At 40.5% G+C, this 26,001-nt stretch overlaps 1 protein-coding gene across 2 annotated transcripts in view; it reads right to left on the bottom strand.

Moving 5' to 3' along the window:
• The window catches only part of LOC138042378 (glutamyl aminopeptidase-like), a 39,530-nt gene that overhangs the window by 4,302 nt on the left and 9,227 nt on the right, over positions 1–26,001 (bottom strand). For both annotated transcript variants that reach the window (XM_068888249.1, XM_068888248.1), the window contains exons 2-17: positions 22,591–22,870; positions 20,612–20,732; positions 20,048–20,202; positions 17,508–17,621; positions 16,812–16,946; positions 16,334–16,399; positions 16,140–16,205; positions 14,952–15,115; positions 13,894–13,982; positions 11,677–11,801; positions 10,899–10,954; positions 9,917–10,064; positions 5,860–5,939; positions 5,406–5,507; positions 4,673–4,846; positions 734–874 (exon numbers count right to left, since the gene is read on the bottom strand). In XM_068888249.1, the coding sequence (XP_068744350.1) occupies positions 734–874; positions 4,673–4,846; positions 5,406–5,507; positions 5,860–5,939; positions 9,917–10,064; positions 10,899–10,954; positions 11,677–11,801; positions 13,894–13,982; positions 14,952–15,115; positions 16,140–16,205; positions 16,334–16,399; positions 16,812–16,946; positions 17,508–17,621; positions 20,048–20,202; positions 20,612–20,732; positions 22,591–22,870 (2,016 nt within the window). The remainder of the gene's footprint in view (positions 1–733; positions 875–4,672; positions 4,847–5,405; positions 5,508–5,859; positions 5,940–9,916; positions 10,065–10,898; positions 10,955–11,676; positions 11,802–13,893; positions 13,983–14,951; positions 15,116–16,139; positions 16,206–16,333; positions 16,400–16,811; positions 16,947–17,507; positions 17,622–20,047; positions 20,203–20,611; positions 20,733–22,590; positions 22,871–26,001) is intronic.

Genomic DNA, 26,001 nt, shown 5'->3' with positions numbered 1-26,001 from the left:
GAATAATAAATATCAGTCCGATCTTTATTCAAATGTAACCCATATGAGCGTCAGCCACAGAAGGCGTTAGAGATCTCTGTTGAATCTGACAGCTTCAATGCCAACGTTTCAATACGCCATTTCCGAGATCAAGTTTGTCTCCTCATCAAAGCGAGTCTAAGTGCGAAGTTTTTCTCACGCAAATTAGTTTTCATTCATATGTGAAGTAGAATTAATTACCATCACAAAAACTTCGCACTTAAACTCGCTTTGAAGAGAAGGCAGATATGAACTCGGAAATGGCCTATTAACACTGACGAAGCCACACAAGGGAATCAGGTACTAAACGTGAAGGGAGCTCTCTAGTGACTGGATCTTTCTCTGCATATATTGTTGACAGGTCTTCTTACATTTCAAAACACTTATAAAGCTCTGAAACTTGTAGTATATCCTGCTGTACAGATTGCTTTGAAATTATAGCGTTTGCCTCCACAAATTTCAGCTAAAGGCTAAGGAAGCTTTGTACAAAAACTGAAAACAACTTAACCACGTCAACCTGAAACTTACGCCTAAGGCTTTGTCTCTATGAACTAACATGCCTGTTTTCCAAGTTGTTCTAAATTGAGACAGCTATTTTGTAATTGAAGATGTGATACACATGACATAAAAAGGTTTGCAATCTTTATATCATTCCACGGTTCATGTATACTGTTATAGAGTTCATTTTCATATTTAGCATAGAACATTTACTTACATTTGAAACAGAGCCTTCCAGTTATTCTGGACAAAAATCCAAGCCAGGTATTTTCCAATTGGATTCGACGCAACATATAAGATTACGCTAACAGCATCCTGGGAACGAATCTTGGATGAGTCGAGGGAATACTCCAAATACCTGGCAAAAATGGCAGATCACTAGAGTTATTACATGCCGCTGGATTGAAAAGGAAAGCCAGCCAGGTAAAATATAAGAGTGATCCCCTTTCTTCTTTGTCCTTTCTTGTTCGATATTGAATCGGAAAAAGTCCGAGTGTTCCTTTGCAGGAACCGAACCCACGGCCTTCCGATGACTTCTTCGGATGCTCTACCGCTGAGCTCGAGAGGCGCGGTGGCCTCATGGTTAGTGTGCTCGACTCCGGATCGAGTGGTCCGGGTTCGGGTCCTGGCTGGGGACATTGTGTTGTGTTCTTGGGCAAGACACTTTACTCTCACGGTGCCTCTCTCCACCCAGGTGTATAAATGGGTACCGGCGAAATGCTGGGGGTAACCCTGACATGGACTAGCATCCCATCCAGGGAGGAATAGAAATACTTCTAGTCGCTTTATGCTACAGAAACCGGAGATAAGCGCCGGCCTGATGGGCCTTCTAGGCTCGTAGCGGACTTTACCTTTACCTTACGGCTGAGCTCGAGGATTCTCGTAGGAGCAAAGCAATTAAACATAGTTCAGTTGACAATTGTTCCGCTATGCTGGAACGGCTCAAATTGCCGAAATGGTGGATTCTCGCTATATTGTTAAAAAGTGTCAAATGTTAACCCCCGTCAATGAAAAGAAGAGATTATTTTTCCGATGGTGACTCTGGGATACTCGGAAAAATCCGAGTGCTTATGTCGAAAAATCACCGAAAAACAGTTGCTTGAAACGACATGGCCCAGCGGTGAGGGCATTAGCTTTGCATGCGGATGCAACGAAAACTTAGACCATTTAAAGATGTGCACAGCTGTGAAAAGTGATACCGTGATTAAATTGAAGGTAGTGGTAGTGGTAGTAGGGGTAGTGTAGTTATATTGGTATTAGGTATTAGTAGTGGTGGTAGTAGAGGTAGTGAAAGTGGGAGTGGTAGCGGTAGTGGTAGTAGTAGTGGTATTGGTATTGGTAGCGGAATTGGTAGTTTTAGTGGTAGTGGTATTGGTACTGGTAGTGGCAGTAGTAGTGGCAGTGGTAGTGCGTAGTGGGTTGTAGTAGTTGTAGTGGTATTGTTACTGGTAGTGGCAGTAGTAGTGGCAGTGGGTAATGGGTAGTGGGTAGTGGTATTGGCAGTAGTAGTGGTAGTGGTAGTGGTAGTGGTAGTGGTAGTGGTAGTGGTAGTAGTAGTAGTGGTGGAGGTGGTGGTTTTAAAGGTATTGGTAGTGGTATTGGTAGTAGTATAATAACTCATTGGTTTTGCTAGTGTTCATCTGCTGGATAGTGATTTATCCTGTGGATAGCGTTCGCCACTTTTTGAAGCGAGGGCAGGGCCCAGTTGTTTAAACGATGGATAGCGCTATCCACCGGATAAATCACTATCCTTTGGATAGCGTAATTGGTTTCGCTCTTACTTACACACTGGATACTGATTTATCCGGCGGATAGCTCTATCCATCGTTTGAACAACCGACGCCAGGAGCTAGTTGCTTGAAGCTTGGTTAGGGCTAACCTTTGGTTAAGAGGTATCAGAACCTAGGTTTCCATGGTATTCAATGCTGGTTAGCACTAACCATGCTTCAAGCAACCCAGGCCAGGTCTTAAAAGAATGAACACCCTAAGAAAAGCAATATTTACCAGTTTAGGCCAGTTATTAACACGCTATGAATTATCTGTCCAACTTGAGTATCAGCGCACGGATTGTTGTGAAAACAAACACTCTATCAGTCTCGGTTCTCCAAAAAAATTTGTTGCGATGCGCTGGTCATGCAAACAATTTCAGAAATTGCCGCTTAAGCCTTCAAAATCGGGTCACAGTATGAGTTATCGAAAACGCATTCCACTCACGCAACGATACTGCAACATCAAAAAGTTCAGCCATAAAATGGGCCCTTTACTTCTTAAACCACTTAATATTTACGCCATGATAGTATCTGGCCCACAAGTCGAACAGACCAACCGTAGCGAGAGCCTTCAATTAGGGACCTTAAAATCTACGACGTGGACGAAAACTCCACCTCAAAATACAACTTTTCCCCGTCATAGATCATTACACGATTATTCCACCCCTTTCACGTCCTGAAATGTGGGCGAAGTATCCTAAAAATTAATTAGCCGAGTAAGAGCGGTTTCAGAGTGAAAATAGAGAATACAAGATTCTCTGTTGCATGTTCACGTTATCGTCAAAACTTCAAATTTGGTGATTTCACGTCTTGGTTATGCAGAGGACTGCAAACATGTTTGCTTAAATTATTTATGTTCCTTTAATCAATGATATCATTGCCGGTTTTGTGGAGTTGTTGTTGCCGTCGCCCTTCAATGTTCATAATCCTGTGGGACGTAAAAGAACCCGCACACTTGTCGTAAAGAGTAGGGCATGTAGTTCCCGGTGTCGTGGTCTGATCTTTCTGGTCTGGATGGGGTAGGGTGGAGCACCTCGCATAGGACCTCGCGTCCTGTTGGTGCTCCTTCCCTCTGGGCAGGTTTTTCCAGTAGAAGAGACAAACCAGATGTCTCGTAAAACAATAAAACAGTTTCTTAAGCTCCATAGGGAGCTTAAGCACGAGCGTTTTTGAGACGCGGACTGCAACCGGAAGAGACCAATTCGCGTGCCAGGACAATTGTGTCTCCCAGATTTTATGCTAAACATCTCTAATGGGAAAAAGAAACTTGGCAATGAAATGTGGTTGTGTGAAAACAAGTTAAAAGGGAAAACAGCTCACTTCCGGTTGCCGTCCGCGTCTCAAAAACGCGCGTGCTTAAGCTCCCTAAAAATTTAAGAAATGACGAAGGCAACGCCAACGCCACAAAACAAGAATATCATTGGTTAAAAGAGGAAAATGATCATGCCGCACGTGCGGCACGCATTTAGCAAATGTTTTTGCGGTACTCTGCGTAAGAACGACGTGAAATCTCTAAATTTGAGGTTTTAACGACAACAGGGAATTTAAGAAACGGCGACGGCTACGGCTACGATTACGACAACGCCACAAAAGAATAATATCATTGGTTAGAAGAGCATAAATATAAAGAGTGCTGCACGTGCGGTCCTCTGCATAACGACTCCGTGAAATCACCAAATTTGAGGTTTTGACGACAACGTAAGCATGCAACAGAACATCTTTCATTCTCTCTTTTCACTCTGCTACCGCTCGTACCAATTTATTTTTATGCCCATATTGTAGGACGTTAACGAGGTCTTGCAGGGATGGCGCAGTGTTGAGAGCACTCGCCTCCCACCAATGTGACCCGGGTTCGATTCCCAGACTCGGCGTCATATGTGGGTTGAGTTTGATGGTTCTCTACTCTGCACCGAGAGGTTTTTCTCCGGGTACTCCGGTTTTCCCCTCTCCTCAAAAACCAACATTTAATATGATTTATTTCAATTTACAATGTCCCCGATCAGTGCTCCAGCGCTAGAAGATTAGACACTTAAATAAAGTTCCTTTCCTTTCCTTTTCTTTTACTGATTAATGGCGAAAGACTTATGATAGAGCCAAGTCAAATTTTGAGGTGACGTTTTCGTCGACCGGCGCCGTCGTAGATCTTAAATTGCCTAACATGACCACACAAAAGCGAACCTTTCATACTCTACTTTTATCCTGAAACCGCTCGTACCCAGTTTATTTTAGGAAACTTCGCCCAGGCACATTGTACCACGCGAACGAGGCGGACTAATCGCGAAAGACTTACGATTGAGCGAAGTTATATTTTGAAGAGACGTTTTCGTCGACTTCACGGTCGTTGATCTTTTAAGCCCCTAATGGCCCATTGCGCATCTATTCCTTACGTGTTTAGGATCCAAGTCTGCGTTGATCCAGCCAGCGCAGACATCATTTTGCTCTTTTCAGAAGCGTCAGTTGTATTGAGGAACTTGTTGAATAACCATTGCCACTCGTCCAAACCAGTGTTGGCAATTCCATAGTAGTAAACCAGCGAACGCAAGTCTACATCTATTTCTGACCTATCAAAGATCCAATTCAGTTACCGTAACTGTTAAGTTGGTATCCTCGTAATATTAGAAAAGCGCATTCAAAATGTTCCATATCAGAGAGTTACCATAATAGCCATAGCCACTTACGAGCCATTTATTCATAAACAACCTCAGTTCTCAGTTAAGTCTAGAATATTAATTATACTCATGAAAGAGAGAAGCTATCCTAGCACTTATCTCGACAATTTATGCAACTGTCTCTTAGGGCAGCTGAAATATTCAGGCGTTTTCAACGCGAAGCGAACCCGTGAACTCTGCGATGCCGGTGCCGCAGCGAAGTCCGTGCTCCATGACCTCGGGCGAAATATTTTCCTGTCCGCTGGCGTAAAAGCTCAGTTGTGAATATGTACTCTCCAAGTCATAAGCCACAGTCGAGAGAATTTATCAAAGACAGTAAAATGTACAATCGAAGCTGCTACCCTCATAAATTGCTGTGCAACCGGTAACAGAAGTTGCATGGTCGAAAATAAACGGTGGAGTGCTAAAATCTTCATAATTTTGAGAATAACTATGAAAGTGACACTTTTACCTTATTCCGCTTTTCCACTCCTTAAACATCTGAGTTGCATTTGCCAACGCGTCTGGATCACCCGATCGACAAGCGGCACTCAAAATTGAACTTCGGAGGTATCTAATGGGACAAACAAGTTCAGACTAAAAATCCACGACAACACAATGTAGCATAGAATCTCAAAAAAAGTAATCATAGATAGCACCTTGTTTCAAAATCGCCCTATATTAAGACAATCAATAAACATTTCCTTACGAAGCGAGACTTGAAGAGAACACGCAGAAGAGTTTCCGCAGCTCCATTCTCCACTGAGCTTTCTTCCCGTCTTTCACGGTGGTAATTCGACCTTGATCAACTAGTTTGAGAAAACCAAATTTTCATGTTTCACTCTCCCACCGACGCAGCACCACAGTTTCTTTAGAAACTAGAAATTTGTAGAAATATCTTGACCTTACACAATGCGTATACTCACTTGTTGATGTGCGAGTCATTCTTGTCGTTCTTCCATCCCAGCTTATCTGCAAGTCCCTTTACTTTGCTTTTAACAAATTTCTGTTGACACATTCACAAAGAGTTCCTGATTAGTACACGAGACCTACACATGTACTCACACAACGTGCCTCACTAAGACTGGCCTTAAGACCTAAGACTTAAGACTGGTCTTGATCATGTTATGCCTATGCGCACGCGCAAAGTACATTCAACCGAACCACCTTGGATAACATCATCCTTGAAGAACTTGCTACAAAAGCGGCAAAGTGCCTTATCGCGTGGCGACGACCAAATGTTTCGTGAGTTGAGAAATCGTATTAATCGCAAGCGAAAGATGTGCCGCGCAAATTATTACCAAGCCAATGTGGAACATCTGAAGAAATGTAAACCATCCGAATGGTGGAAAGAAGTGAAAAAGCTTAGTGGGCGCTCGCTTGCCTCCTCGGCGCAAAGTGACACATTGCAATCGCTTCAACATCTGTATGAGAGTATTGACCAGATCGGCCTAGCTAACATCATCAATGAGGCTTTCTTATCGCCAATGCACTGTTACACATCGCTCCTTGCCGCTTTTCCGTGCACTACTTTCAGTAACTACTCCGAAAACCCCCTTGTTGTGTCGGTCGAGTCAGTCCGCAAGAAATTATCAAAGTTGAACCCGTGCAAAGCTAACGGCCCAGACAACATCCCTGGATGGTTGTTAAAGGAAAATGCAGATATTTTAGCCGGACCGGTATCTGACATCTTGAACTACTCGTACCGTGAAAGACGCCTGCCATCGTCATGGAAGCACGCAGATGTGGTCCCCGTGCCAAAGCAAAAGCCCGTCCGTGATGTAAATAAGCACTTACGCCCTATCTCACTAACCCCCATTTTGTCAAAGTTGTCTGAAGATTATGTAGTTGACACTTACGTTAAACCTGCTGTGCTGGAGCGGATTGACCCCCAACAATTTGGGTCTGTACCTAAATCTTCTACTACGCATGCGCTTATTAGTATGTTGCACTCTTGGTTGGAATCGACTGACGGAAATGGGGCTACTACGAGAGCGGTACTATTTGACTTTCGCAAAGCCTTTGACTTAATTGATCACCAAGTCCTAGCCCCAAAGCTCTCCTCGTATGATATTCCGGAGTCGATCATGTGCTGGATCTTGGATTTCCTAACGAATAGAAGGCAAAGGGTGAAACTGAGTTGTGATTGTGTATCTGAATGGCGTTCTGTACCAGCAGGTGTTCCTCAGGGGACTAAACTCGGTCCCTGGTTATTTCTGATTATGATCAATGACCTGAGTGTGGCAAATACGAACATCTGGAAGTGTGTAGATGATACTACCTTCGCTGAGTGTGTGGAAAAGAACGGAAACAGCTCGATGCAGTCGCGCGTTGACGAATTTGTTACAAAGTCACGAGCTGATGGTTTCCAGTTGAATGAATCGAAGTGCAAGGAACTTAGAATATCATTCACAAAGTCAGAGAGTATTTTAGAGCCTATTACTATCAATAATACGAACATTGAGATTGTTCCATCTGCTAAATTACTAGGTGTTATGATATCGAATGATTTGAAGTGGAATGTGCACGTAGAAATGATATGTAAGAAAGTCGCAACGCGTCTCTACTTTCTTTGGCAATTAAAGCGTGCGAAAGTGCCAACTAATGACCTTTTGAGCTTCTACACCACTTGCATACGGCCAGTCGCAGAGTATGCATGTTCAGTCTTTCATACCGCTCTACCGCAATATCTCTCCGATCAGTTAGAGCGCCTGCAGAAGCGAGCACTACGCATAATAAGCAATAACGAGTTATCTTATCGACAAGCTTTAGAAGTTTTTAGCATACCTACCTTGTATGCCAGGAGAGAGGCGATTGGTAACTCAATGTTTCAAGACATATGTAATAGCAATAATCACAAGCTTCATTCACTCCTTCCGCCACCTTACTCTGGCACTTTGCGTACACGGAAAAATCGCAAGTTCCAAGTCCCGCGTTTTAAAACCAATCGTTTCAGAGACAGTTTTATTGTAAGCCATTGCCGATAACATGCCCTTTTGCAACTCATATATATTAAATGATATGTTTTTGAAAAATTTTAGCTGTATCTTAATTGTAATTTAGTGTTTACAAAATAATAGCTTTAGTATTGTTAAATTCTTATCAAATAACTTTCTTAATTTATCATTTTATAATTTATAGTTACAATTAATTAACGTTGTACATTTGTAAAAATTATCGTAATTCAGCCCTCGGGCTGCAAGGGTAATTTTAATAAAACTATCTATCTATCTATCTATCTATCTATCTATCTATCTATCTATGATATTTATTATTTATGCACGGTAAAATCATCAGCTAAGATTACAAACACTGCTAAAATCTATCTATCTATCTATCTATCTATCTATCTATCTATCTCACTGACCGCGCCCCATAGCGGCTTTTCAGGGCAAATAAGCGGCCGAAAACATAGTTTACATCCATAAGGCGCCTCTGGCAGTCCGTGTCTGATGTCGGAGCACAGCACCACGGCCAGATGTAATTAGTTGTGAGTCGATTTTGATGGGGAGGAAAACTGGAGTCCACGGAGATTAACCTGCGATCGGGCGTTCTTCGCGAAAAGAACTTATCACGTCCTGTCTTAAGAAAAGAACGCCTGATCGCAGGTTAGGTTGAGATCGACTGTAATTCATCCCACATACAATCGTACAGATGAGAGGCACCACTAGTGACGCCCAATGGTACAATAACAAGGGGAAAATGGTAAAAGCGACACCAAGTACAAACTGTTCAAGTTATGTCTGGGTTATTACGAAATTTGAAATGAAGAAACCCTATAAATGAAAGAAATATATATGAATTTCGAAAAAATGATTGATATTTTATTATGATTCTTTCCGCAGTTCAAATACGTCTTTTATGTTAAGTCTGTTTATTTCCTTATCCTCTACTCTACGGGCTTCATATGAACTCACAAAAATGGCTATCTCCCAGTTGGCTAGGCTCGATTACCAGCCGCTGTTCGGGAACTGGAGCTTGCGCTCCACTCTTCTCGGGGAGGAACGAAGACCGGACCCGAGTGATTCCCGAGTGAGGGGCGGAAATCGAGCCTACCATGCAATTGGCTTGATAACTCAATTGATAGAGCACTGCGTGGTCATGGGTCCAAATCTCGTTCAAGCTTGCATTTTTGTGGCTATCCTTTAGTCACCGCATAAATAACATTAGGGATTGGCCAGGAACTATCAGGGAGAAGAGGGTGGAAATCAAGGGAGGGTCACAGTTTTTTGAGCCCTTCAAAAGGGAGGACCCCCATGCAAAAAATAGACAGTAAAAGACGGAGGGTCACAAGAAATTAACCCATTGTGATCATAAAGGGATGCTTTATGTTATAACACGTATAGTGTTACAAACCATGTATAAAAATCATTCCATACAGAGTATTTCCTGTCATACAAACAAGACAATTTGTAAATTTCCACTTCCGTCCCCCTGCTTATTTCTGACAAGGCCTTTAAATTCTCGAATCTGGTAAACTAATAGCGTGCTCGTAACCGATCCAGCTTTTTGCGATACGGACCACGGTCTACAAATTTCCCGCGCTACTTGAAAAGTGTTTACAAACAACGGCAACAGTTACTCATAAACAACTTCCCGAAATGACAAACATGTAAAAGGAAAATATAACTCTGTAGTAAAGGGATTCAGACGAAAGTGTGCACAGTGAAAGTGAATTTTACTTTGCAGAAAAACAACCTCCAACAAAACGTGAACTTTCAAATAAACGACGGCTTTCAAGCAAACAGAAAAAAATAAACAAATTATTTACTAGTCTTGGTCGGTCCGTATGGGAAAAAACCGTGCTCTTGGTCTTGCCAAGTAGGGCCGGTGCAGACATAACTGCGATGATCTCAAAGTCTTAACACGAAATCTGCAGCTGCATACAAAACAGTTAATTTGGTATTTAGGGTTTTTCAGTGAAATACTCTTCGCCATGACCTCCTATATAACAAAATTAAATGAACAAGTACAAATGCTAACCTGATAGTAACCATTTCCTCGTCTATCACCCAAGATGCCATCAAAAAAACTGAGACTGTTCAATGCTGTCTTCCATGGAACATAATCGGTTTCTTTTTCAAGATACTGCAGGGTACCCAAGGCAATTGAGTATTTCAGGTAACCAGCCCTGGTAAATTAAGACGACAATTAGCTTCGAGAATGCCTCGGGTTAGCCTACAGAGCTGGCGTATTTAGTCGAGGAAGCGATGTATAGTCGGCTATGCCCATCAACGTATATTTTTTTGTGACCACTTTTTGGATGTAGCTTAGTAACTGGATGTCACTGGTATAAATTGGGCAGCTGATCAACAATATAATAATGGAGACCAACGAAGGCTTGCATTTTGCCCGTCAAATAAGCCTTAGCAAGGCAATTTTATACAAAAGGAAAACGACAGTTTCTGTCGAAATTGATGGCAAAAAATCTTGTGTGCTTTATGATCAATAAATAAAATACAATTTACGTTTCCAGCAATCAAAGGCAAGCTTCATCAGGCACTCCTTCATCCACACGAAAACCGCTGCCGAGTATGGGAACCAAACCCGGGCCACATTGGTGGGAGGCGAGTGCTCTCACCACTGCGCCAAAAATCAAAATCAACTATCACTTGTTGTAAGTCAGTAATACTGATCCAGTAAAGAAAATTTCCGCACTGCTTCCTTCAAATTGCCTAAAATTAAACCAATTATCGGTAAATGTGGCAACATTTGCCGAGATGGCACCAAAGGCGTGAAAAGGTCACTTTCGGCGCATTCCAAGTACAAAAGGGGCGCGTTCGCTCCAATTCTAAAGCATCATTGTTAACCGCACTTCAACAATCCGCTTCATCCCTATTGGCAAAAATGCCGGAAAGAAACTACACCAAGGAAACTAAAGGCCACTTTTTGCTTAACTTTGTCTCAAATGCAATCTACAAAGAGATGACAATTCCCCGAATAGATACATGTTTGCTTGACATACCTTGCCAAGCTGAAAGCATCGTTAATCAGACTTGATCGGTCCGCGGCAGTAAAAACCTAAAAGTTAAGTTTTAAAGTTGTCTTTAAGGTTATCGTCAATGACCCATGTTTATCATAACCTATTAAAGAAAGACTTCCCTATTTTTCCTTTTTTTTTTCTTTTCACTTTACTTAACTTTTTATCCGTGCGGCACCCGACAAATAGCCTTACTTCTGGCTGCATTTTTGTTTTTGTGGTCTCATTTGCTCAGAAGCTCTTAAAGCGAATCCAGCCAGGTCGACCAACCATATGCTGGGAGACGTAAGACCACAACACCGGGAACGTCAAACCCTTTTCTTCGCAAACAGTATGTAGCTTCTCTAGAGGGGGCCCTTCCAGGAAGGGTGGGGGGACTCATTGTTCACTTGAAAAGATTTGCTTGTGTTCCCTTGTCTTTGCTCCCCTGTTCCCCAGTTCAAATTAGCCATGTTCTCTTGTTCCCAAAAACCCACAAAAGGTCCTCATGAATTATAGTCCTTGTGGAAGTCAAACCATTAGCAGAAATAATTCCAAGGGCAGCACTTTCTCTTCAATTATTCAATTACCCGAGTGTTGACCCGGCTGGGGTTCCAACCAGCGATCTCCCACAGAGTAGTCCGATGCTAAACCAACTCAGCTCCGCCCAAACAGTCGGCGGTGCCCATGCCTGCCACCAATTGAAAGCAACTAAACCCGCCTTTGCTGTCAGCCCTCCTTTTAAAAACTTCCCCAGGGAACAGTACAGAAATTGAATACTTACTGTAGGGTCTGTGTCCAACTGCGTGATAAGTGCCTGCCAGTTGTCGTCATCATAGTGCACTCTGTAGAATCCCACTTGTTTAAAGTTTCCCTTTATCCATTTTTGAGCAGGCCAATTAAACTCGACTGTGAAATATTCCGTTTAAAAGAATAGTAACTAAACATGCTAAATCATATGGATACTTTTGCTCGACCGGAGAGCCTGACTGAATAACTGTGAACGACCTTCCGACTGACTGGCAAAATGACTTGAGGAACTGAATGACTGACCCCAAGAGAGGATTAGGAGAGAGAACACATCCACCATACACGGGCCTTGTCCAAATCTAAATTTACCAAAAGGTCATGATGCACGGCTATTCTATTTTAGTATAAATACACAGGTGATTATACAAAATCACGCGCTCTCATTGGCTCGCTATCTCGGATTATCATCCGATAATCACCTCGACGGACAAAATGGCTGCCAGTAGTCGTTTTGCCACTGTACACCTAAATTGAAGATGATTTCGTGTTGAAATGTTTTTTTTTCTCTTTTTTGAAATAATCACCTGTGTATTTATACTAAAACAATTATTCGCCCCAGGCTCAGTGATTATCGGTGAATATTCACCGATAATCACTTTGCCTTCGGCGAATAATTGTTAATTAAGGAAGACACCTGATTGGTTATCATTGGCTTCGAGACCATGGGCACGGGACCAAAATAACTTTCACAGGATGGGGCATGGGGATGTGTTCTCTCCCGGACCCACAATCCTCTCTTGCTGTCCCATGACTTACTGACTGACCGACCAACGGGACACTCCGGATGGGTGGCTCACTGACGTACAAACAGGAAGTCTAGGATGCACAGACGAACAACAAAACTGACCAACTAAGTAAGGGATGGACTAACTGATTGGTTGCAAAGAAATGCCCTTGAGAGACAACTTTCACCAAACATTGCCAAAGTGTTACACTTGACGATGGAATTGTGAAGCTTGTCTCGCTACGTTGACCATGAAAGCCTGGAGAGACTTTTGAGTCATCAAACTGCTTCCAAACTGCTTCCACTGATTTAATAAAATGACATTTGATTGACAGAATTACTTTCTACCTGACATATAAACAAAGACGAAGACATAATCGATTTACGTGATGAATAACCGTTCTGATTGGCTACAAACTGATTGTTATTGATTTGTCACCGAAGGATTTTTTGATTGGCACAAGGAGAAGCATGATGAATTGGACATAGTTTACTGCAACTCTGCCAGGTTTGTATAAATTTGAATGTAACTTAGAAAGCTACTAACATTCAAATTTATTCAAACCAAAGTTGCATTAAACTATGGTTGCAATGTTAACTGTAACTGTTGTCAGGGCGAACTGATTAATAGACTGAACACAGGCTCTCCGCTCAGCTAATTGTTGCTCTAGAATGGTGCACAGTCATTGGGGCTCTCCTTTTCCTCGCTAGCCCTAATGCCCCAGCTGGTAACTGCAAGCCATTCCAGAGCAACAATTGAGTGAATGGAAAGCCTGCATGCAGGTTAAGGGTGCCTTTTTTTGGGAAAATCCAAAACTCGGATCAATATTGGGATTCTTCAGTGTCAAAAAAACGCAAAATCCGAAAAAGGATCATTTTCCATGACAACGCAAACAAACAAACCCAGAGTTAAGTTTGTTTTGGAGAAAATACCTTAGCGATATTGATGAAAAGAAATAACGAAAACCATACTTTTTTAGCTGTGGGAAAGGTGCTAACAGTATTATTGCAGTCAAGAAACTTTTAGTGTAATTTCTGGTGTGAAATTTGCAGGAAACCGAACTATTTTCGACCTATTGATGTCTTCGATCGTGCGGTAAAAATGGCGAGAGAAAAACATTTGGGCTTAACTGCCACGGTAACTGTTGTGTATCATTTTTGTATGGAAAACCGCATGTCAAAAATACATTTTTCAAATCCTTTCCCAAAAAAAAAGCGCCTAAGTGATAAATCTCAAAAATCCGGATTTAGATCCTCCTCGAGTGTGGATACTTTGGATTCATGATCCGTTTTTGGACTTCGCCAAAAAAACGCAAAATCCATTTTTGGATTCAAGAATCCGTTTTCGGATTTCCCAAAAAAAACGCACGCACCCTAATTGATTGATTGCTCGGCAGAGTCAACTGGATAATAAACTGACTGCTCTCTCTGCGTTTGAGCAGCAATTTATAGCACTTCTAGTCAAACCTTGATCACTTGAAATATTCATCCACGTAGTTTTAGGGTCTTGAGCTGATCCTTGAAACACATATGTCAGAGGAATGTGCCACTTGTAACTGAGGGAACAAAAGGATTAACAAAGGATTCAGTTTTGCCCATTGAATTGAAATCCAAATGCAACTTAGATTGACAGTAAAGAGAAAGTCCAAGTCAAAACTGAAGGGCAATAATTAGATTGCTAAAGGAAAATCTTCCCTGGTCAATAAAAACAACAACATCAAAGGAACCACAAACAGGGACAAGGGATAATGCTTTGAAAAACTGAGCCCCGGTCATTAAAAGCTGTGAGAGCAGATTTGATGATAAAAATCTTGATGACAAAGTCTGTCTTGTGGAGCATGGTAGGGTTGTTGGCAAAGGGATGAGAGTACAGTCACCTTTCACCATTACAAGTTCGACAAGTCCGGGTTTGATTCCCAGATATGGAGTAAATAATGGTGAGTAGCAACTGGTTTGAACCCAGCAATCACATCAAAACTTGATAAAGTAAGATCTTCCAGGTGAGAGAAGTCTTGAGAATGACTGTTGTTGTTGTTGTTGTTGACATCAATAATGTCGCCATATAAACATTCCTTTTACTAAGGATTACCCCCATGTGATCAAGTTCTCATTGATCATGATGTGGGTTGAGTGTCATATGGTTCTCTCAAAGATTTTCTTTAATCCAAACTCTAGTATTAGCGTCTTATCAGATACCAATATTCAATTATTCGATCAATCAGCTATAAACTAATTTAATTCAAAAGCTACCATTAACACAAACAAGGCAGCAATTGACTAAGGACAGTAGTTAGGGTGCTAGACTTGTACTCCAGAGTTCCCAGGTTCAAGTACTTCTCTGCTCTAGACCTTAGGGTTACCGTAGTCCTTGTTCAACTTCTCTACTTTGGTATTAAATAGACTTCAACTAGCTGAGATTCTTAAAAGATTTGTTGCATGTGTCAATTTCAATGATATGTTTCATTGGCCCTTAAAAGTCAATTACTATAATACTCGTGCATATGCAATGCAAAAGTGAATCTCACTTGAATGGAGAAGGCTCTTTGACAACTGCATTAGGATCCAATAAGAAATGTTTCTGTGTAGCAGTGGCTTTGTCAGTGTCGCCGACACGTTTGATTGTCACCACTGGAAATCCCATTTGAAGCGTCCAAGTGTCCATGATTGTTTTGACATCCATTTCAGCTTTCTGGTGAACAACACAAATAACAAATTCAGGACTTCCACTGTTGCTCTTAAATGACCACAGTGACTGTCCTTGGGGGCCACATCCTAAGTCACATTCTTATCAACATGAGAGTCCAATTATTTACTGCAATTTTTATAATTCTGTGGAATGTCACCTTCAAGCGCTAAGTGCCAAACTGCGTTTTGGCTTCAATCAATCAACTTTCCGAACATAGCCGGAAAGATCGAATCCGCCTCCGGAAAGTGAAATGGAGGTTTTCTTTAGTTCACAGTTTAGACACCATAAATTATAATATATTTTTCTTAGAGGCTCTTTAGTAAAAAGATTTGTACAGATTCCATTGGTGTTGAGTTCAAAGCACAGTTATTGTAGGAACCAAAGAAGCTGATTGGTACGTTATGTCATGCATCAATTGATTCCGGCATTCACGGTTTCAGGTCAACTCCTGACTTGATGTCAGAAGTTTGATAGATGGAAGCCAAAACACATTCATTTGATTGGCTGTTAGCGCTTGAAGATGAGATTCTGCAGATTTATGAAAATCAAAGTAAAGGCATCAAAGCAATGGCAGTCATTTGTATCTTGAGTTCGCTTTCAGTAATTGTTGGACCGAGAAAGGGTCCTACACCAAGACAACAGCAGTCTTTGTTAAGGACAGAACCCTCCAAAGAACACACCAGACACTGGCATTGTCTGCATGGTATTAGCAAAACAGACACAATGTCTGGTCAATTTGGTATTGGTTCAAATTTTGCCTCCCATTTGGCCTGCTGTTAACTACTGTTGATTTTGGACATCAGTAACAATAAAGGCTATAAAAAATCAAGAACTTTATTTCCAAGGATTAAGAAAAAAATCAATAAAATGACAATGAAACTAATAAATAGGGTTGATTGGGACCCTTTGTGTGGAAACCAGCAGCAAAGAAATCAATGGACTCCTACCTTTCAGATTCATGACTATAGTGCCATGACCTAATAAGTTTAAAGTCCTAGGACTTCTAGAACTCTAAAGAAATACTTGCCTCTCCCAAAGCATTCCAAAGGTCGTTTGTCTCAGCATTGCTAAAAGCATACTTCTTCAAATAATACTGTTAAGAGAATTGAAACAATTTTATGCGCAAGATGACTTTGAAAATTAGAACTTTAATTTTAGCTCAAAATGTAACTACTTTCTTTACTTTTTACTTGTACTGAAACATATTTGTGGTGTACTTACGCGTAGACCTTCTTTGAATTTTTCCCTGCCAACAAAACCTTCAAGCATTCGAATGATAGAGGCCCCCTAGGAAAATCGAATCAATTTGATATGGATTAAAGTCTGGAATGAGAGAAAGGCACGACAAGTAAAGTAGCAGGGGAGGAGTGAGGGTGACAAAAGGTGTGGAGTTGGGGGGGGAGGGCAGAGTTTTGTTGGGGGTGATTGATAAAGGGGAGAATCAGGAATGTGGTGGAGAATGAGAGGAAACCGGCCGTTTGAAAAAGCCTAATCTGGGAAGCGATTACATAACTACAATTAAATAAACGAAATGAATCTGACCTAACCGTTTTCTGTCCTGAGAGTGAGATTTTACTCTGTCTTACACCAGATGATTTTATTCATCGATGGGAGCCACTTCAGGGGTGACTGGGTTCAGGGAGGAATTATACTGTACATGAAGTGTGAAAACAAGAAGAAAAAGAATGCCACTTAATACCTTGCTGTAAGAGATCCTATCAAAGAGTTGTTTGATTTTGTTGGGGTTATCAACTTCAACAGAGATGGGATGAGAACTTGCCAAGGCATCCATTGGGAAAACACGTTGAAGATCAGAAAGGAGAAACTGTTCCATCTGCAGGAAAATCAAAGCAACATTGAGTTTGTTCTATTTTTAGAGATCTATGAGATGGGTTTCAGGTCAAAAAATCTGATTATAGCAGAGCTTTGCGTGCCTCAGAGTAGCAAAATTGGTAAGAAAATAATGTAACCCATCTATGCGAGAAAATTTGGTTTTGATCACCATACAACAGTATGACCATACATCCACCCCTTCATGTATGCCAATGTGAAACTCTGTGGTGCAATTCATATCCTGGGCTCAAGTTTTAAACTCATCGGAGTCAGCTGTTTTTTTTTTTAAGTTGACCGCTAACCAGGCACTGGTTTTTGATTGGATCACAGACTCAAGCCAGGTTAACTTATTGTAAGAATAAATACAATGGGAGCTCTGCTTTTAGGCTTGGCTAAATCTATATATTACCGATAACTGACAGAAGAAAGACCTATTATTTTACGCTGAACCAATAGGGCCTTTGCAATGGTCCGTTAGAAAATAATTGCAAGTAAAAAGAGTACCGGTACCTAAAATACACAGTAGTCACAGTAGAATAAATTCAAAAGAAATAGACCTCACCATTTCCCAGTCAGGATGGGTGTGGTTCACTCCTAGATACTCCACAAAACTGGCAAATCCTTCATTCAGCCACAGATCATTCCACCACTTTGGAGAAACAATGTTGCCAAACCACTGTGCAAACAATAATAACAAAATTTAATGACATCCTTTTCCCAGACTCCATATTGCTCTTACGCCTTTTTTTTCATTTTTCAACTGCATTTATAATAGCCAACAAAACCAGACAGAGGTACAAAAATAATTTATCGACTTTCAATAGCAAACTTTAAACTCATCTGCTTTTACAGGTTTTCTTTTGTGTTTACAGAAAAACCTGAACAAAAGAATTTCAAAAACTCCATAAAAAATTGCAATGCCTGAGTTTCCACTGAGGAGGTATAGCTAGAAGATGTGGCTTGAATGAGATACAGGTGAAGATGAGACAGAGAAGGCTTCGGTGGTTTGGGCATGTGAAAAGAGAGGTGGAGGAGAAATGTTGCAGATGGTGGAGGAGATGGAGGGATCCCAGGGAGAAGACCAGTTGGAAGACCAAGAAGAACATGAAAAGACACAGTACAGCAAGATTTGGCTGACCTGGGTGTTGAGGAGAGAGTGGCACTGGCCCAGGCAAGATGGAGACAGATCATTGCAAGTCCAACCCAAAATATGGGAAACAACAGACTATAAACGAATTGTTGATGATGATGATGATAGTCTGCTACTGTGCTTTCCACTAATGCCAAATGTTGATTAACATTTTAACTTCAGAACAGTTATGTTATTGAAAGGCACAAAGAGTGTCAAAGTATTGGGACCATGAAATTGCTGCCATGAACATTACCAATATTTATTACTGCAGAAAAGATGTGACACTCACTGCATCACTGCACATATTTCAGGGAATACTACCTGTAAATGAATTCAGGTTTGGCTTGGTGAATTAAACTGAGTTCATCACGGAAATACTAAATTTTCATGGTGTTAAGCCTTTTCTGGGTTTAATCTTAATCAGAGATCCACATTCGCAGTTGTCCGGTCGTCCCAGACAACTAAAAACCTGTCCAGACGAGTAAAATAATACATGTAACTCCAAAGGTCATCTGTTGGACGAGTGAAGTTAAAATAAACGTGCATGTGTTCACGAATGTCATCAAGAGCTATAATATATTAGACAGACTGTCCTTTGGTTCTGATCGCTTTTCATTCAATGGAAATAAAAATAAGGAATAAACATGCAGCTTTCTCAGTCATTGGGCGCCATCGTTGACCATGCAGTATTTTCCATGAAACGATTGCAGGCTCAATTTTCATGTATCTCAGCATTGACATGGTTGTTAGTAATCTTGGTAGCATATAAAAGGAAGACACTAGACAGGAATGTTGAAAGTTTTGGGTCGTTGAATTGTAACTTTGTAAGCAACATTCAAGTATACCTTTTGTCGTGGCAGATATGGACCACTGTAAATCTGGTTCCCAAATAACCAAATAACATAATATACCAGAGTCAAAATTCGTAATTTATGATGAGAGTGTAAAATAAAACACGAATGCTCAAGTTACAAGTAATTTTATCGACCATTTTTCACAAATTTGTCCAGGCAAGTATATCATAATACGTACTTGCCTGGCTGACGACTTTGATAAAAGTGAATATGGATCCCTGCCTTAATAGTACCAAACATAAAGTGCTAGAGGGCAGTCCAGCTATTTGATCAGGACTGTCATTTAAGGAGCCTTACCCGTAACACCTGTTATGGCTGAGCCCAGTCAATGTTACGAGTGATGGTTGCTGCAGAATGAATATTCATGGGGCAAAACAAATTGAAATTTATTTATAAACATTTACTTTCTAAAGAAAATATAATAATATTATTAATTGCCTTGTGATGTCTGTGTTCCTGATTCTAAGACGTGTTTTTGGCAAAAATCCAAACATTTTCTGTAAAAATCTTTGGAGAACACCCCCGACCGATCACTGTTGGATTCCGACGCCATTTTCAGTAACAAAATATTATTATCAATGTACCGTACTTGATATAAATGGGATTCCGCTGACCATAATTTTCATGGTTCTGTGATGCAGGACCATTTCCACATGGTTAGTATCTTTCTTAAATGTGAAGTTTATCTTTTTGCCCTGTTTTATTTCCATCACTTTTTGATTGATTGTTCCTCAGAGGGCTGGAAAATGCATTTCCAAGGGTCTAATTTGAAGAAGTTTCTGGTGGAGCATGCCCCCAGACCACCCTAGGAGCTCAGGCCCTTCGGGCTTCCTTTACATGTTACAGGTGAAATCTTGAGTGTTACACCTGCTTCAAAACTTAATGACAACCCTGTTTGGTAACTATAAAGTTGAAAAAATCTGATTGACTTCTTTATTTTCACAATGTGCTGTTACTGGAAAGTCTAAATATCATAGATATCAGTACTGTAACTAAGTCTAAGTCAAAAATCTAAGATTCAAACATTGATTTTGTTTTATATGATTTTAACAAGTCACCTCCAACACACATTGTTGACACAGAGTTCCTCCACTGCACAAATTAAGGGCTTCCTACCTGATGAGCCAATTCATGAGAAACCACCACAGCAACTCTCTGCTTGTTGCTCTCAGCAGACACACCTTCATTGAACAGCAAAGCTGTCTCACGGAACGTAATTAATCCCCAGTTTTCCATGGCACCAGATGAAAAATCAGGGATAGCAATCATATCTGGCCAAATACAACAAAAAATGTTAACACCAGTTTTTAGTAACTATAAAGATCACTACCCAAATTATTACTTAGCCAATTTAAAAGTACACTGTAACTGTGTGCCGACTACCAGAGCGGTCAATGACCCTTGACAAGGTTTACCACACTTGATTGAATGCGGATTGAATCTTTTTGCTCCCAAATGGTTCCACATCCCTATAAGTGCCACTATTTTATTATGTTTGTAATACAATCTTGGCAATAACCAAAGAGAACAATCTGTCAGGCAACAGCTAAACAACTGTGGACAGCCTTAAATATGGCCATTAGTCAACAAACAGTTAACTGTATTTATAAAACTGTTCTTTCATTAATAGATGTATGAAAATACTTTGAACCATTAAATCTGAAGTGAAAACTTCTTTACCTTGTTTTGGAAGTGGATAGCCTAGGTCATAATATTCCTCATAATATGTTATTATGTCCTTGCCAACACCCAAGGCATACTCAGTTTGGTCAACTTGTTGGGGGGTTGTCCATACCCTGAGCTTTAAGGAAAAAATCTTTATCAATAATAATAATAATGACAACAGCATTGATAAGATAATAATAAATGATATTAAAATAATAATTGAAATGTCCTTTAGAAACAAATTTGGCCTTCATATCATTCACACACTGGTTTATAAAAGTTTATAAAAGGATATTGGCAACATGCATTTCTGGGCATCTAAAGACAATATAGACAAAATAATAATTTGACCAATCAATGTGCAGAGAGAAGTGGCTAGAATATGTTCTTATGGGACATTACTAAACCACGAAACACCGAAACACCAAAACAGTGAAACAAAACACCATGTATGACCCCACCATACATTGAATACTAACCGACAAAGGTTGGATTTTGAGATTAAATATTGTTTTAGGCCTAATTAGACCTAAATTAGCCCTAAAACGTCATTGCTCCTAATTAATTGAGATTAAGATTAGGATTCAGGTTAAGATTGAGATTAGGAGCAATATTGAATTAGGCCTAAAACGATATTTAATCTCAAATCCAACCTTTGTCAGTTACAGTATTCAATGTATGGTGGGATCATACATGGAGTTTTGGTGTTTTGTTTCGCTGTTTCGTGGTTTGGTAATGCCCGTTCTTATGCTATGCATTTAATAGCTTTCCCTTTTTGACCACTCAGCATCATGTGTGTGAAGGAAATGCTCTGTCAAAGATAAATAACTACGGTAGTCATGGTCATTGTCGCCACTGGAGCCAACCGTTATCAGTGGTAAGTGGTGATGGCAGTGGTAGTGGTAGTGGTAGTAGTAGTAGTAGTAGTAGCAGTAGTAGCAGTAGTAGTAGTAGTAGTAGTAGTAGTAGTAGTAGTAGTAGTAGTAGTAGTAGTGGTAGTAGTAGTAGCAGTAGCAGTAGCAGCAGTAGCAGTAGCAGTAGCAGTAGCAGTAGTAGTAGTAGTAGTAGTAGTAGTAGTAGTTGTTGTTGTAGTAGTAGTAGTAATCATAGTAGTAGTAGTAGTACTGTAGTAGTAGTAGTAGTAGTAGTAGTAAAGTAGTAGTAGTAGTAGTAGTAGTAGTAGTAGTAGTAGTAGTAGTAGTAGTAGTAGTAGTAGTAGTAGTAGTAGTAGTAGTAGTAGTAGTAGTAGTAGTAGTAGTAGTAGTAGTAGTAGTAGTAGTAGTAAAGTAGTAGTAGTAGTAGTAGTAGTTTTGTAGTAGTAGTAGTGCAAAACTGCATCTCCACTTTTCATTAATAGAAAATAATACAAAATAATCACACATTAATGATAAAACAAACTAAACAATGCAAACTGAGTTTCTGGGGGATCACTCATATTAAGCTCTCATGTTATAAACTTAAAGCACATGACCAAAGTAGTAAGCAAAATTATGAAAATTAAATTGCTGCTTCTAAGGATCATGATAATGATGATGACAATTGTGATAAGGAAGATTAACGAAATTATAATGATATGGCAAAATTATTACGGTGATGATGGTTAATTAAACTAATGTTAAAAAAACGAGCAGCATTGTTTTCTCACATGTTTTAAGACCGGATAAAACACATGCTGTGAGTTTTTTTGACAGCTTTAAAAAACATTCCACAAAAAGTGTGTCCCTCGGGAGTTTGAACAAAGGTTCAAATTGTGAGAGAAGAATATTACTATACAAGAAAAACAAGCTATGTCACATGCAGTAACTTTATACCTGATAAAACACCGCATACTACTGGGGCAATAAGGAGGAGCTTTTATTGATATACAGGTAAAGTCACTGCATGTGATGTAATATTGACCATTTGATAGGTCAATGAGCTTATGAATTATCAATGAGACTTAATCAATGATGGTTATTTTGCACTATACAAGAGAGTTCTATGCAGTCACTTACTGTGATGTTATCATGCACTCCAGTTGATGCATTTGTGTATTTGAAGTCACAAACAATAAATGCTAGTAAATACGTTGACATAGGAACTGACTTCATGAAATGTGAGGCAATTCTCCCATTTGGCAGTGCTTGTTTTTTAACCACTGGCATATTCGACAGCGCAGTGTAGTCCGTATCATGGACAATCACAGTAGAAAATGTGGCTTTCATGGCTGGTTCGTCAAAACATGGGAGTACTTTTCTGGCATCTGTGGGCTCAAAGTCAGACGTAGCAAGGTGTCTGAAGGGAAAACAAGAAATCAAAATTAAAGCACTTGAATTCAGGTAACATATGGCAAATTATAATAAACCTTGATTTACAACAGTTTAGGCATTAGGAATGCCATGCTTTCTAACAAAGCCTTTCCACGCAACAGTTTGCTATGGTTATACCACAGTTAGAAGTTTACATTCGTGTAAGATATGAGAAATCTTCTCTTGAAAATTGTGGCTTAGTACATGTACACTGGGGCATTACTGAACAACGAAACAGCGAAATGAAGCACCAAAACACCATGCATGACCTCACCATACATTGAATACTAACTGACAAAGGTTGGATTTGAGACAAATATCGTTGTAGGCCTATTTAAAATAGGCCTAAAACGTTATTGCTTGTAATTCATTGAGATTAAGATTAGGATTCAGATTAATACTGAGATAAGAAGCAATAACTTTTTAGGCCTCATTAGGCCTAAAACGATGTTTAATCTCAAATCCAACCTTTGTCGGTTAGTATTCAATGTATGATGGGCTCATACAAGGTGTTTTGGTGTTTTGTTTCGTGGTTTCGCTGTTTCTGTGCTTCGCTGTCTCGTTGTTTAGTAATTTCCTGTACACTGTACATGTATCTTGGCATAGGGACGGAAACAAGTTTGCCGTTGATAAGTAGCTTTGATACATTTTCTGCTTTTTGTCAGTAAATACAAAAATTAATTATAATCATAATTAATATGACAACAACAACAGCATGCCTTACAATATATTATTGATAAAATCACTAAAATTGTCCATCTTAAATTTCAACCATTTTTTTGAGCATGACAAAAGCTTCAAAATTTTCTATTAAATCAATATTACTCATTAATTATTTAACACTGGGAATTTAAAAATAAAACTGGCTCTCGGTCACCCATGGGTCAGGAGACAAGAAATCAGTTAGTAGGCCCACTTTATAATTAACATTTACATAACATTACACTTTGTTCCACGAAGTTACATGGATGTTGGGCAATTTAGCAAGGAAAAACAAATTTGCTCAAAGGCCATTTGAGCGTCAACCCGTTAAATCTCCTGCCAACAGTGGTACCAACACTTTTTTTGCAAGGAATAAGAACAAGAATTTACCACAATCACCTGACCAGAACATTATGGATGTCATAACTCCCAAAACCAGGACATCCCCCCAATTGATTTGTATGTAAAGATTGCGCGTTCTGGAAAAATACTCAGACACTAGCAAACATGAATGATACAAAGCCCACCCGACCAATTTTCGCATTAAAAAACACGTGACTATTGTGTCTGCTTTTGTCATGCTGCTCTACTTCATGTAGCCCTTGCAAAATGTGTATAAACTGCGAGATAACAAAACATTACCAAACAATGTACACATGCCACAAAAACTAAATTGATCAAAGACAAAATTGGCATTTGCTTTAGACAATTAGAACTCCCATTTGATTAATATGTACCGAAGCAAACAAAATTCATTCATATTTATGATGTTGGCCATATTTAACAATAACTATCAAAATTTTACGGAAAACGGGACACTTGGTATAAAAACACAGGGGTTTTGCTAAAAGCAGGCCCGCGGCCCACGGCCCGCCACGGCCCAGCGGCCCACGGCCCAGCGGCCCGGCGGCCCGAAGGCCCAGCGGCCCGCGGCCCACGGCCCACGGCTCACGACGGCCCGGCGGCCCGGGGGCCCGGAGGCCCTGTGGCCCTGAGGCCCACACAGTTTTGTTGTCCAGTGGTAAATCCACGCGCATGCACAGCTTTGCATCGGGTTTGGGCGCGCAAATGAAAGACGGTGAGTTTGAATTCATTTACCATTTTAATAATCATTTCAATCCTTTTCGATCCTTTCTTTCATTCCATGTTGCTAAGTGAAAAACGTTGTCATTCTCTGTTGTTTTCGTCTGTTTACAACAACAAACATAAAAACAAGGATTCAAATGATTAAAATGGTAAACGAATAGGCCATTTCCGAGTTCATATCGGCCTCCTCTTCAAAGCGAGTCTAAGTGCAAAGTTTTTGTGATGGTAATTAGTTCTACTTTACATATGAATGAAAACTAATTTTCATAAGAAAAACTTTGCACTTAGACTCGCCTTGAAGAGGAGGCAGACATAAACTCGGAAATGGCCTATTCAAACTCACCGTCGTCAATTTTGCACGCCCAAACCCGATGCAGATCTGTGCATGCGCGTGGATTTATGCTGGACAAAAATACTGTGGAAAATCAGGACTGGGTTACCGGGCCTCCGGGCCGCTGGGCCGTCGCGGGCCATGGGCTGTGGGCCGCTGGGCCGTGGGCCGCTGGGCCGCGGGCCTGCTTTTAGCAAAACCCAAAAACACAGCAGCGGGACAATGTAGTCTAAACCGGGAACAGTCCAGGGTAATACTAGCTAGCCTGATTCTCAGACGGTCCAGGTCGCTCGTGTCACGCACTCTACTCCTAATGAGTGTGTGACACAAGCCACATGGACCATCTGAGAATGAGGCTAGGGTAAAAAGGGCTGGTTGGAATGTTTTTGAAGAGCACTATTACCCCCTACCCCCATCCAATCCTACCAAAGTGACAATTGACAGCAGCACCATGTATTCCAATCTTGAAGACTGGAAAATAGGACTCTAATGGTGATAAATACAAGGGGCAAGATGAACCAAATCCCATGCTGTGATTGGCTATCCGAGCGGGTAAGATGGAGCGCTACTGCCCGCTCGGGATTTCTCACTTGGTCCTGCAAGATCAGATATCATTTTTTTGGTGTTTTATCCCATACAATAAATCCGTTTAGAATATTGACCACGCTTGTTTGGTCCAGATGGCTGGATATTGGCCTGATTCTTTTTTTGCATGTTTATGGGCTGAGACCAATATACACTCCAAAATATAACTTGGCCAATATCCAGCCACCTTGACCTCACGCTTGGTCAATAACCCAAATGTATTTGTATCCAAAACTCAGGCTGACTGACAACATTGCCTGCCACTTCAACATTATAGTTTGCATTCACATTTAAGCCAGAGTGCTTTAACCTTTAAGCCCCGAGGGTTCCCCATTGACGAGTAAAATCGTCTGGCGTTAGACAGAGTAAAATCTATAAGTGCCATTTGGCACTATCGGGGCTGAAAGGGTTAA

This window comes from Montipora capricornis, chromosome 3 (genome assembly GCF_036669925.1).
Source record: "Montipora capricornis isolate CH-2021 chromosome 3, ASM3666992v2, whole genome shotgun sequence".
Lineage (NCBI taxonomy): Eukaryota > Metazoa > Cnidaria > Anthozoa > Scleractinia > Acroporidae > Montipora > Montipora capricornis.
Note: the sequence above shows the minus strand (reverse complement) of the source record. Positions and strands in the feature narration are given on the sequence as shown.